Source organism: Diospyros lotus, chromosome 2, assembly GCF_014633365.1.
Source record: "Diospyros lotus cultivar Yz01 chromosome 2, ASM1463336v1, whole genome shotgun sequence".
Classification (NCBI taxonomy): Eukaryota; Viridiplantae; Streptophyta; class Magnoliopsida; order Ericales; family Ebenaceae; genus Diospyros; species Diospyros lotus.
Genome location: NC_068339.1, coordinates 38,072,731 through 38,086,874, shown reverse-complemented (window position 1 = coordinate 38,086,874; position 14,144 = coordinate 38,072,731). Strand labels below are relative to the sequence as shown.

At 37.3% G+C, this 14,144-nt stretch overlaps 2 protein-coding genes across 2 annotated transcripts in view; both read left to right on the top strand.

Annotated features, from left to right (window-relative positions):
• Window positions 1-13,057, top strand: part of LOC127794996 (E3 ubiquitin-protein ligase BRE1-like 2) — a 66,771-nt gene extending 53,714 nt beyond the window's left edge. The window contains exons 11-16 of the mRNA XM_052326381.1: window positions 11,134-11,206; window positions 11,364-11,450; window positions 11,548-11,649; window positions 11,720-11,922; window positions 12,374-12,530; window positions 12,738-13,057. Of these exons, the coding sequence (XP_052182341.1) occupies window positions 11,134-11,206; window positions 11,364-11,450; window positions 11,548-11,649; window positions 11,720-11,922; window positions 12,374-12,530; window positions 12,738-12,869 (754 nt within the window). The 3' untranslated portion in view covers window positions 12,870-13,057. The remainder of the gene's footprint in view (window positions 1-11,133; window positions 11,207-11,363; window positions 11,451-11,547; window positions 11,650-11,719; window positions 11,923-12,373; window positions 12,531-12,737) is intronic.
• LOC127794993 (E3 ubiquitin-protein ligase BRE1-like 2) overlaps window positions 1-14,144 on the top strand; it is a 143,404-nt gene that overhangs the window by 24,571 nt on the left and 104,689 nt on the right. The window lies entirely within an intron of this gene.

Here is a 14,144-nt window from a genome sequence, read left to right as displayed (position 1 = left end):
AGGGAAAATATAACAGGAAATGTATAGAATAGTTCAACCTATGTTGATTAATTTCTGCTAACACCCCCCCCCCCCCCAAAATATATATATATATATATATCAAAGCAAGGGCTCGAGCATCAAGCATAGTTGCGAACTTCTTAAACTTTTCTTCCTGCAATGAACTCCCAAATGTGGTGATAACCAATCTAATATTTTTGTTCTTCCTTACTAGACGAGATTCTTGTATAGCTATTGTAGACTTCTTATCACAGAGAATTTTTGTTGCCTTCTCTTGCTTTTGTTTCAAATATTATAAAATGTTCCTAAACCAAGTAGCACGACAAGCTGCTGTTGTGGCTAGTATGTATATTTTCTTCTATGCTTAATAAAACTGTGGTTTTTTTTTTCCCTCCTTGGAAACCCATGAAACAGCTCCAGAACTAAGAGAAAATAACAGACAGTTATGCTTGTCCTTTCATCCACATTTGTTGCCTAATCACTGTCACTAAATACAAGAAGGTTATCAATTTCATCTTTACATATCTAACACCATAATTTGTAGTCCGTTAATCATACCTCAGAATTCTCTTGGTTGCACCCAATTGATGTTTGCTTGGGTTGTGCATGAATCTGTAGATGTGACTGAAACAAACATAATATCTCGTCTTTCTATGAGCAAGATACATCAATCCACCAACAATTATTTTAAAATGCTTCTAATAAATTTTTCTAGCACAATCATTCAATGACAACTTCTCATTAGTGTTGAGAGGTACACCAACAATCATTTTCCACATGATTTGCTCCACAACAATAAGAGCAAGATGCTAAATTAGCATTATTACCACTCTTGGTGTTTCTTTGTTGGGCATTAAATTTGTGTCGCCCCTCTTCCATGTGCTAAATTCCCCCATGCTCTACATATAACATCACCTCTTTTTTAGCTTCCACCACTATTTTCCTTCACATCAAACTTTGTTAGAAATGCATGCTCTAAAACATTTTTAGTTACTCTATTTAATCATCGCTTATGTGCTTGAAGCGATCTTATTATTTCAGCTGATGAGTAATTAGTCAAATCCTTTAATTCTTGATTTTCAGCAACAACATAATCAAATTTGGAGGGTAGACTTCACAATAACCTTCCATTCTATCAACTACATGTCTTACTTGATTCACAATGGGTATACTTTGATGAATAACCTTTGAATTGATTCTAAAGTTTTGAGTAGTCATTTTCGACAGGGCTATTAGCACCAAATGCCAAACGTTTTAGGGTTGGAAATTTTATCCAATGCTTTCAATTTTGGCAAGAAGAGCCCAATTTCTGAAATTAGTTGCAATTTTAGCCAATGTTGAAATCAATTTTGACTGGCTTGTGGCTTTGCCCATGTGGCATGCCACTTGGCATTTAATTTAGTTTTAAATTTTTTTTTGATTATTTTCTAAAGAAACATGCTCTCTTTTCTCTCATCTACCATGGGCGCCTCCTCTCTCCTTTGTTATGGCCTTTTCTCGCCTTGCCTCGTCACTGGGTTACCTCGTCGCCTCTTCTCTACTTTGCACGAATTGGTTAACACACACACACACACACAACAACATATACACACACACACAAAAACATATACACACATAGCAACATATTCACACACACACACAACAACACATATATACACACACACCAATATATATATATACACACACACAGAGCAAAATATACATTGGCTGGCGGCAGCAGGGGTTGACGGACGGTAGATCGAGCAACAGTAGGGGGCGACGGCAGCGCTGCTGGGAGGGAGGGAGAGAGAGAGTGAGAGGGTGAAAGAGACGATGAAGTCTGATTCTAAGTCCGATCGGGCTTCATCTAAGATCAGACTTCTCCGATGAAGGTTGGAAAAGTTCGATCGGAGAAATCCAATAATGAAGGCCGGAGAAGTCCAATAATGAAGGTTGTAAAAGTCTGATTGGAGAAGTTCAATAATGAAGGCTGGAGAAGTCTGATGATGAAGAAGTCCGATAATGAAGGCCGTAGAAGTTTGATAATGAAGGCTATAGAAGTCCAATCGAAGAAGTCCGATAATGAAGGCCGGAGAAGTCTGACCGGAGAAGTCTGGTGATGAAGAAGTCCAATAATGAAGGCTATAGAAGTCCGATAATGAAGGCTGTAGAAGTCCGATCAGAGAAGTTCGATAATGAAGGCCGTAGAAGTCCAATAATGAAGGTGGTAGAAGTCTGATCAGAAAAGTTCGTTAATGAAGGCCGTGTAGAGAAGTTCGATTGGAGAAGTCCGATCGGACTTCTCCGATGAAGGCCGTCGGACTTCATCATCGATCTCTCTCTTTCACCCTCTTGCTAGCGCTATCGTCACCCCCCACTGCCTCTCAATCAGCCGTCTGTCGCCCCCCCCCCCCCCGCCCCCCCCGACTGTCAGCCATTTTATATTTTTTTTGTATGTGTGTGTGTATATGTTGTGTGTGTGTGTGTATAAATATGTGTTGTTGTGTGTGTGTGTGTATATATATGTTGTTGTTTGTGAGTTAACCAATTCGTGCAAAGTAGAGAGGAGGCGACAAGATAATTAGGCGGCCCTGGGCGACAACGAGGCAAGGTGAGAAGTGGTCATGGCAGAGGAGAGAGGAGGCGGCCATGGCAGTGAAGAGAAGAGAGAGCATTTTTCTTAAGAAAATAATGAAAAAAAAAAATAATAAATTAAATGCCAAGTGGCATGCCACCTGGGCAAAGCCACATGTTGGTCAAAATTAATTTCAGCATTGGCTAAAATTGCAACTAATTTCAGAAATTGGACTCTTCTTGCCAAAATTGAAAGCATTGGATAAAATCACCAAAACCTAAAAATGTTTAGCTTTTTGGTGCTAATAGCCCTTTTCGACAAAGTAGACCACTTGACTGTAACCGCCTTGGTTGAACCTTGATATTATTCTTGAAAAAAAATCTCATGCCTCTTTTGATGTGGTAGCACCAATAATTTCCGAGAATATAACTTCATCCAAATCTTGTCAAATCGTGAACAAAGCTTTGGCATTCTTTTCATTCAACTCATTTCCTTAAGCTGTTATCATTCTTGGGCCTCCCTCCTAATCACTAAAATCTTCATAACTATTCTCAACCAAATCCCACACGTTGTATACCATCAATAATGTCTTCAACTTGACGCACCAAAACTAGTAACTGATGGTTACACTTATGTCTACAAATTTGGCACCAAAACTAGTAACTGATGGTTACACTTATGTCTACAAATTTGGCTCTAATACCAGATGTTGGAAAGATTGATATGAATTTGAACTTCTATGCAAATAAAACCCTTATTCTTGACAATTTAAATGGACAACAGACTTGTGCATCAAGTATGCATGATAAGCACTTCCTCATTTATCCCAAAACAAACACTCCTATAACATCTCAACTAAGACTCCTCCAAACTCAACCATTTTGATTCAACAACAACTAACTTAGAAGTAGGAGAATATTAACAGGAAAAATATAGATCAATTCAACCCATGGTGAATTAATTTCTACTAATAGTCCATCCACATCTCTACACATGTTCTCTTTATACCCACATGACCGTTTAAGTCAACTCCTAATCTTTTCAAAATTTTACTTTTATCTCTTCAATCAATTTGATTTGTTGGGGTCATGCATTGACAACCCATCTCATCTTTTTGAGGCAAATAATTTTGATTCTTCTTCTAATCATCACATCTACCACCTCTTTAGATTTCCCTGTAAAGATTTTGATGTTCCACGATCCAATTCTGAGCTTTTGGTCCTAGAATAACCTCATCCTTCATAATTATAACAGTGTATTGTTATGAACGTTATGTCTCTACTAAATGATCTTTGGTCTAGAATCCGTGCTAAAAAGATTCAAAAATTTTTCATTATGGCTTTTAGTTACCTAACCCACCCACCCTCCTTTATTTGGAGTTTGTGATTGGTAATGAAAAGAAGTAATATGTTTAACACCAAAATTGTTTAAAGGAATACTTAATCCATAAGTGGAGTTACACTACAACTAAGTGAGAAAAAAAAATACATGTGTGCATCATGTGTGTGAGGACCCTCGCCCGAAGATCCTGGAAGCTTATGAGCCCTAGACGAGAGTCTCAGAAGAGAGAGATAAGACACCAAATATCCCTGGCAAAATATCACTCAAAAGAAATAATACACTAGCACAACAAAAGCGTCGTATATACATACATACAAAATGGAAAGGTAATGAGGTGGCAACATACGCTCACCCTCTAACAAAACCTGGGTTCAAGAATCATGACACTCAAAACACGACTAGCAATCTCCTGTACCCCAAAATCGCAAAAACATCCCCATGACTGACGACTGGGACAACCTTGTACAACCAGCTACCCAATCACTCAGACGTTGTTGCCCTCACCTTCGGCCTTCACTTTTCCTTTACCTGGAATGATGTAAAGTAAGGGTGAGTCACAAAACTTAACAAGCAAACGAAAGAATAACAACAAGGCTAGGAATAGAACTCTCACACTCATAACCACCCACAACATGCTGTGCAATAAATTAAAATGTCACACCATACCATGCATCAAGGTATTCAGTTCTCAACATAAATATACTAATGCACATAACTGTCCTTGGGGCTCACATAAGAAATGCATAACCTGGCACCCAAGTCCCGACCTACAAACCTGTTGTAGCCATGAACTGGCTAGTATCACCCACATGAGTCCAAGGCCCTCATAACATAAACCACATGAGATTGAAGCCCTCAACATAATTGCATGTCGGAGTTCTCGAGTCATAGCTACCCGAAGTCGCGCTCCACTCATAGCTATCGAGGGTTAACTCCCTAACACATCATACTGTAACCATGCAATGCAACAAATAATAGTTGCAATGGCGTTGTAAGCATCAACATGATACATTGGCCCCCATAAGCCAAGTATCAGGCCGCGCTTCGCCCACATAGGAATACACATCCGATGCAATGCTTGTGCACCTAGTCATTCCAAAATGCTCGTGTCCAAGCATTCACAACTCATGTACCCCCCAATGATGCAAGCCCAACTCCATGTGCTATAATGTCATGCAGTATGTCATATAATGGTAGAGTCGGTCGACAATGACCAGGCACGGGTTAACAATACTTGACTAAGAACAACCGGTCGACAGTCTGCTCCATCGTTGGTGAACAGTCGACACTTGCCTCATCGTTCGACAGCTCTTGTCCCCAGTTACGACTGCTCACACCCGAGGGACCCATAACTGTACCCCAACCTCTAGAATCCTAGTCCTGAATTGGTTTGGCATCATCCCCAAGGGAATAGGGGTAGTACAATACCCCGTAAGCATTTAACAAACAAAATCCTAGAAGTTTCTAATTTAATTTAATTTAATGTAATTTACACTAAAAAAACTATAATCCATATATATAATACTCGAAAGCGAATCGGATTAAGGGAGGGGATGCAATTCGTAAAGCAAAGGGACCCTGCAAAGGAAGTAGAGAGCTTGCATTTTAATAGCGGATTTCAGTGTTTTTCTGCTCACACGTCGCTAAATTAATAAACGTTGCAAGATATTATAATTTTTACTAAAATTAGTCAAATCACACCCTAAATTAAATTCTAATCGTAAGGAATTTCTAATATTTTTTTCCCCACTTACCTGGCTACTTTAAACTTCGATTACACAATTTTTCCCTCAATTTTCCTTGAATTTCTTCCTATTTTCCAGCCTCTGTGTGCCATCTTCTTCTTTGAATTTTCCTTTTCTAATGCTCGATTTTTACCCAATTGCATGCTATAAAATGGAGGCTTTAAAGGCACAAAAAGGTGGGTGGATGAGGGCTGGCCACGTGGCAGCCAGGGTGCCACCGCCTCAGCCCGAAACGACGTTGTTTCGGGCTGGTTGTGGCTGGAAAAATCCAGCCATCCCCCCCCCCCCCCTCGGGCGTGCACCTGCTCCAGTTGAAACTTGGGACCCAAAGCCGCGCGTGCCATCTTGCCTAGCTGTTCCCTCAATAAATATACACCCCCCATTAATTTTAAAGAGATCCTACAACCACTTTCGAAAATTACACTTAGACCCTGTAATTTCCAAAAATTAACACCTACACCCCACTTAATAATAACACTTATACCCTAATTCTTTCGAAATAATTACCCATTTTCCTAGAATAAAATAATTCAACATTTCTTTTAAATTAACACCATAAATTAATTAAATCAATTAAATTGCTAATTAGCGGGTTAGTACAATGTGGGAAGCTTTCCAATAGATAAAATGGAAGAGTCAGAAGGTCGCATTGCAACTTTACAAGTAACTATAATGTGTACATTTTCTTTTTTTGGGGGGGGGGGAATAAGACATGAATCTATTAATTAATTTAAGAGAGAACATGGACAACAAAAATGACAACCCAAACAGATCAAAACCCTCACATCACCAAGTTAGACTTAATGACAAAATAGAGGTCAATGGCCACCCAACCCTAAAAGGAAGAGGGTACAAGAAACTGAAACCACCCTCAACTACTGTTAGTAGCCAAAAGACAGTTATACATAAGGAGGCAAAACCATCCCTAAACTGAAGTGAGACTAACCACCTCCCCTATTGGAAAAAAACGCAATATAAGTTGTGAATAGAAGTATAGAAATGAGGGGTCCCAAGCTTGGATCTAGTAAAATAAACATGTAAGTGTCAATCTGAACAGATCAATTGAAGGAACCGAAACATTATCGAACACCTCTCTATTTCTCTCAAGCCATAAAGTCCACAATTTGCTGAAGAAGACAGAGAACCAAAATCTTTTGATAGTTTTCCCAGAGACAACCCCTTCCCCACGCTTAATCAAACATCTCCAAGATATTCCTCGGAGCTATCCAACATAGGCCCCAGCATTGGAAAACCACACACCAGAAACTCCATCTTACCTCATAAAGGAGGAAAAAGTATTCCATAAATTCATCAAAGTGGCCATAGAAAGGACAACAATATTATCATTTGAAGAAAGAAATAATTCTTCTCTTATATTGAACTGAATATGTCCTTTAAGATATGCATTAGAGATTGGGAGATTATATCCCAATATCTTAGGAAATATACAATAGGGAAAGAAAGATAAACAAAAGATCTCCAATAACAGGAAGAGAACATATGTAGGAAAGGAGACATTAGGAAAGGAGTCATATTTAGGAATAAATCCACAATCTTCGACAGTCTCCCTCAAGCTAGTGAGTAGATATCTACCATTCCTAACTTGCTTGTTATTTCCTAAAACTTGACAGTAGGAAGTCCCTCAATTAGAACATCTACTAATTGACATACAAAGTTCTAATCAGCTCACTATCAAGCTAATCCTTTATAAAATGCCTGTCAATCTCTATGTGCTTAGTTTGATCGCGTTGGACTAGATTGTGGGCAATGTTGATGGTTGACTTGTTATCATACTAGAACTTCATAGGCCTACTTTGTTTAATCCTTAAATCATTTAGGATTATTTTTAGTCATAACAACTCATAAATTGCATGAGCCATGGCCTTGAATTCAGCTTCAGCCCTAGATTTAGCAACCACAAACTGCTTCTTGCTCCTCCATGTTATAAGATTATCTCTTAAGAACATGCAATAACCTGTGGTAGACCTACTATCAACAGGTGATCCTATGTAGTCTGCATCTATATAAAGTTTTAAGGTTAGCTCGCCACTTTTTTTGGAATAACAATCCTCTCGTAGGTATAGCTTTGAGATACTGAAGTAGTCTTTGAATAGCTTGCAGATGCTTCTCTCTAGGATCAAGCATAAACTGACTTACTACACTGACAACATAGGTTATATTTGGCCTTGTGTGTGATAAATAAATTAGTTTCCCAACTAGGCTTTTGTACCCCCTTTATCCACAACACTACTAGTTTCTTCTTTTGCCTAATCAGTGATTTTCTTCAATAGGAACATTGTTGGTTTGCTACCAATTTTTCCAGTCTCCTTGAGTAAATCTAAAACATACTTCGTTTGACAAATAAAGATTCTTAGTTTGAAGTAACTTCAATCCTAAGGAAATATTTTAAGTTTCTAAACTCCTTAATCTCAAATTCACAGGCCAAGCAATCTCTAAGATCCTCTTTGTTCAGTTTTATCATTTCCAAAAACAATTATATCATCAGCATAAACAAGTAGGGCAGTAACCTTACCTCCCTTGGTATGTTTGATAAACAACGTATAATGCCCTTAACTTTGCTTATATCCCTTTTGCAGCATGACTATTGTGAATCTCCCACACCATGTCCTAGGTGATTGCTTCATCCCATATAGTGCTTTCTTTAGCTGACGCACCTTCCTTGGTGAGATTCTTCCATCAAAATTAGGTGGAATCTCCATAAACACTTCTTCTTCCAAATTTCCGTGAAGAAAAGCATTCTTCACATCAAATTGTTGTAAATTCCATTCAAATTGTGTTGCTAAAGATACTAGTACTCTCACACTATTCGTATTAGCTACTAGTGCAAAGGTTTCAAGGTAATTGATGCCATATGTCAAGTATACCCCTTTGTCCCCCACCTTGCCTTGTACCTTTCAAGAGAACCATCAACTCTATACTTGAAGGTGTAAAGCCATCTACATCCCATGGGTTTCCTATTTTTAAGACGAGAAAACAATCTCCCAAGTTTGATTTTTTTCTAGTGCATTCATCTCCTATTTCATGGCTTGTGCCCACTTCTTATTCCTTTAATCTTCCTAAACTGTTTTTGGTATAATAATGGAATCTAGATTGTAAGAAAACTTTTATGTTGAGGCGGTTAAGAGACACAAAATCATATATGGGATGCTAGGAGCATTTTCTAGTTCCTTTTCTTACTGCAATAAGAAGATAAAGATCAGATTGCTCGTTAATAGATGAGGGAGAGTGTTATTTCAGTACACAGACTTCGAATTTGACTGTGATTAACATGTTGTCAAATTTGATTTTGAGTGGGATTTATCTTATCTGGAAAATATCGTATTTGAATCATCTTCTGATCAGGATATGATTTCCTATGTACATCTACTGATGATTTTAGGTTTATAAATAGTTCCCAATGCTCTGGAATTAGTGCAACAATATCATCTTAGTGATATTTTGATAGCAAGTACATCACTATTGTTGTACCAATTTTATGATAGTGATATTTTGTTCTTTCTGCCTGTAGTTTTTCCTGTTTTAGGTTTTCCACGTTAAATTATGTGTTTGTATGTGTGATTGATGGTTTGTTTTCGATCCAATTTTGTAACACAAGGGAAGAAAGATAAAGAACAAATCTCCTAAAATAAGAAATCTCCAATAATAGGAAAATAACATATTTAGGAAAGGAGCCATATTTAGGAAGAAAAGACATTTAGGAAAGGAGCCATATTTAGGAATAAATCCCCAATCTTCAATCATCATTTAGAATTACTTTCTTCACCAAATTCACGTTGGTGTTAATTTTGTTAAGCAGAACCAACCATATAAATACTTCCACTTTAGGTGGGGCGAGAGTAAACCATATATTCCTAAGAAACCCCAAAGCTTGATGACCCCTATTGAAAACTGCATTCTCTTTTAATTGGAGGCATAACAAACAAACTAAAAATCACCACTCTGAGCCAAGGACCAATAAATTCTATCTTTTGAGTCTATCCTGAAATTTTGCACTAACATTAACTGCAAAAGATCCTCCAAATGCACAGACTCCCACTAGAATGAAGGCCACTCAAACACGAGTTTCAAACACATACTAAACCTGACCAAGAACCAGTAAAGGAAATACAACAGTTCTTATTTTCCGATATCCGGAAAAGCCTTGGAAACCTCTCCTTTAAGACAGGCAACCCCTGCCAATTATCTTCCCAAAAATGGGCACAATCCCCTTTCCCAACACGGAACTTCAAATAGCTATTAACCATAGCTCTAACCTCTGGAGAGCATAAACAGGTTGCTTAAATGTCTTTCTAGACTGTACTAAAATAATGAAAAGAGACAGAATTTGTAGTTTGTGGCCAAGAAGGGCTCAAGTTATACTTGTCCATAAGGAATTTGCGTCACAGGAAGCCCTCATCATTAAGAAATTGCCACCACCATTTAAACAACAGAGCATTGTTCTTAATGAGAATAGACCCTTGCTTTAGTCCCTTCATGATCTCTCAAAGCTCCATTTACTCTTGATGAGGTTAGAAGGGTTGTTTGGGAGTGTGATGACAGTAAAGCTCCAAGTCTGAATGGGTTCAATTTCAACTTCTTTAAAAGATTTTGGCCTCAAATCTCTTTTGATGTTATGGAGTTTACTCTTCTTTCTTATGCTCAAGGCAAGCTTCCAAAAAGTGCTAATTCAACATTTTTTATGCTTATTCCCGAAAAGGCAACCCCTGCTAAACTAGATGACTTTCGGCTTATTTCCTTTATTGAGGGCTTCAAAAGATTTTCTCTAGTGTTGGTTGGTGGCCATGTTGCGAATAGTTAGTCACGAAGTTGTTAGAGAAACCCAAAGTGTTTTTATTGAATGTCGTGAAAATTAAGTGATGAGGGACTAAAGAAGGATTTGCATGAAAGTTTCCATTTGCTAAACTGCACAATTAAACCCTTTAGTGAAAATTCAATTTTTCTTAGGCTCTATGGGAGATGCCTGCCAGAAAAAGTGTTGCTCTTACATTTCCCTGATTATTATTAATTGAATAAATTATTTTATTTATTTAATTTTGGTTTGGAGGTAAGGGGTCTGATGTGTGGTGCAAATATCTGGTATGGGGCAAAATATGTTTGCACCAATGAGGGGGATGTGGAGACTTTCTTGGTCTTTAATAATTCAATACATATATAATTTATATTTTCGTGACAATCTTGTGAATCAGCTCATTAAGTTATTTCTGTTCTTCTAATCTGGGTTCAGAAGTGTTTTCTAATCGAAATCTTATTTTGACTTAATGGAACATATGCGAATACTTTTCGATTGCCTAACTTTCCACTTTTATTGCTACAACTGCTCGTGACATTGCACTTTCTACTCCCCTTTTAACTCTCTGAATCATATTTTATCATCATTTTGTTTTTCCTTTTCCCCTGCCTATAGCAAGTCAGATACAATGTTACTTTTTTTAATTAAGTTCTTGATCATGTTCTCTTGTTTTTCACCTGCAGAGATGTTTTAGAGTTGAAGGAGGCTATTAAAATTAAAGATGAGGAGAGAGAGGCTTATGTTTCTATACTCGAGGCATGCTAAGCCATGTTTAAATTCCTAAATAACTTATTATAAAAGAAAATCCTAAATACATGTCTTTTCCTGTTCAATCCTGGGTATACTTTGATTCTTTCATCCCGTTCCTATTTTATCACCCTCCTCTACTTTTTATGCTTTGTACTTATTGTAGACTAAGGGTGAAGCATATGAAGATATGGTGGCACAAACCCAACGTTTGAGGCAGCTAGCGAGTGAAAGGGAAGCTTATAACGTGAAGGTTTGTGCCCAGTTACCTCCCTTGACTGAATTTTATTATATGTTATTAGAAGCTAATGCTGGCAGTTTATGATTTAGTTGTTTGTTTTATACCATAGTTAATTGATGAGATTGTGAAATTAAAGAAGGAGCATAGCCATTTACTCCCTGAAATCCAGGGATCATCTTTGAAGTTGAGGACTACTGCCATTGAACACCAGGTAAGGTTCATCAGTAGTTAGTAGTCATAGTTGTAACTTATCCTGTTCAACCAATATGAGAACCTTGTAGGTGGGAGCTTGCATCAACGAAGAACTAAAATCTACTAAAGAAGGTAGACTCCTTGGAGTTAATCTGGAAACTGCAGTGAGAGAATTGGAGGATGCTAAGAACGAAACGGACTGGCTGAAATCTGCAATCTCTTCTTCTGAAAAGGAATATGAAGAAATACAAAGAAAAATAGACGAAGTCAAAATGGAGTTGGAAAAGGAAAGGTGCTTTACTTTTTCCCTTTTGGAGTCTTGCATTTGAAATATATGCCCTTGACCTTTTTTGATTTAAAGCCAAGGCCATTATACAAAGGCTTCCCCCGCCCCCAACACACACACACAAAATTGCCCAAATTAGTCTGCAACTGTATTATTCTAACGTGAAAAATTCCTTTGATCAATGGTTAGCCCCATGTGGGTTATATTCTCTAGGAGGGTTATATGTGCTGAATAGGTTCTTATTTGAAAAGAAGGCCAATTCGTATTTCGGCATGTATAGTCATTTTCTCTTATTACAAAACAAAAAGGAACATGAAATTGTGGAAAGTCCTAAGCCAAGCATGGGATACGGGTTTGAAATGGTTGCATTTGCCTGTGAAAAATGAATGTCATTTTCTTTTATGAAAATGGGTTTTCAAGTTATGAATTTAATTTTGTACTTGTTCCTATAAAATAGAAGTGAAAGGAAAAATCTTGATGAAGAGCTGAAGGAGGTAAACAATGAAGTTGTTGAAATGAGTCCCCAAGTTAGAGAGATACAGAAACTCCACAATCAAATCAAGGACTGCAAGGCTATGGTCATGTGTGGTGCATGTCTTACTCGGCCAAAGGAGGTATGGATGCATGTTTTTCTAACCTTGTAGGTTTTCTTTCCTTTGCTATTGCTGGGCCGTGTGCTAAGTTATAAACTTCTCCCATTCTTTCAGTTGTTTGGATTGGATTTTATTCATGAACTTCTGAATTTTTCCTCCATCCAAACTCTATTTCCATTTACTCCTTGGTTTGATAATTTATTTTTCGTGTTTGGTCTATTATGTCAGGTTGTGATTATGAAGTGCCATCATCTATTTTGTAGTCCATGCATTCAAGGTCTTCTAGAGACATGGGGTTGCAAGTGCCCTAATTGTGGAATTGTGTTTGAGCCAAATGATGTTCGGCTTATAAAGATGTAACTGTGCATTTCCGGGCAATTGGTTTTGGGCATTATTATCAAGGTCTTCTTGAAGCCTAGGATTTATTTGATATTTTTATGGATTGTGATATATTGAATCTTGGAGGAACAAAAGAGAATTGATGTATTTTCCCTTTGGTTTGTTTTCTCAAGTTATAAGTGCTAGGCATATTAACATTGTAACTTTGCAGGGCTTGTTTCATGCAGTTGCTGTACTTCAAAAGTTGTGCATTTTTGTTCTTTTTCCTCTTTTTATGTTTTTTTTCTCTGTTGAATTAGGGCATATTGATTGTGCTATGAACATAATAAAATTTTGCTGCTGCTTATTCTGAAATCATAGTAAAATGTTTGAAATATTTTACATTTTATTTATTTTTTTATCGAAATGAATGTATTTTTTTTTTTTTTTTTTTGAGAAATATCGAGGTTTGAAAAAATGTTTCAAAAATCATACTAAATGAATTGTGACGATCCAAAAATTTCTCGATTTCTATTTACAATCAGCTAACAATTCAAATACATGGGTTGAAATCTTGTCACATAATTATATAATAGCAAATTAATTATAAATATACATCTCCGGAGTGTTTCCTTACATAACTAGGTATCAATCAAACAAATACAACAAATACATTATCTGAGCCCTTAATTATAACTCGCACCTCAAAAATCTTTTCCACTAGGATTGTCCTGTACACATAGCCACCTAGGACTTACACACCAAATGATTTCATCTCGACAGCATCCTCTACACTTGGAATGATCTTAAAAATAATGTGAGTCATGAGGCTCAACAAAAATAATAGAATAATAAAGATAAGAATGGGAAAAGACCTCCCACACTGAATACATCCCACCAAATGACATGTCGTAAGATAATGTCGCACTATACCATGCATCAAGATATCCAACGCACAACATAAATAAACATACCAATGCATATTACAGTTCTTGGGGCCTACATAAGAGATGTACATCCTAGTGCCTAAGTTCGAGTATACATCCTGTCACAGCCACAAACTGGTTAACATAAGATACATGAGACTGAGGCTCTCACAACATAATTCACATGAGCTTAATGCTCTCACAACATAATTCACATGAGCCCAAGCCTTCCATAATACAATCCATACAAACCCGAGGCTCTCATCACAACCATATATCAGAGTTCTCGAGTCATAACTACTTGGAGCCTAACTCTACTCATAGTTATCGAGGGTCAACTCCATACTATAATCCATATCAAACTGTAATCATGCAATGCAACAAATAGTAA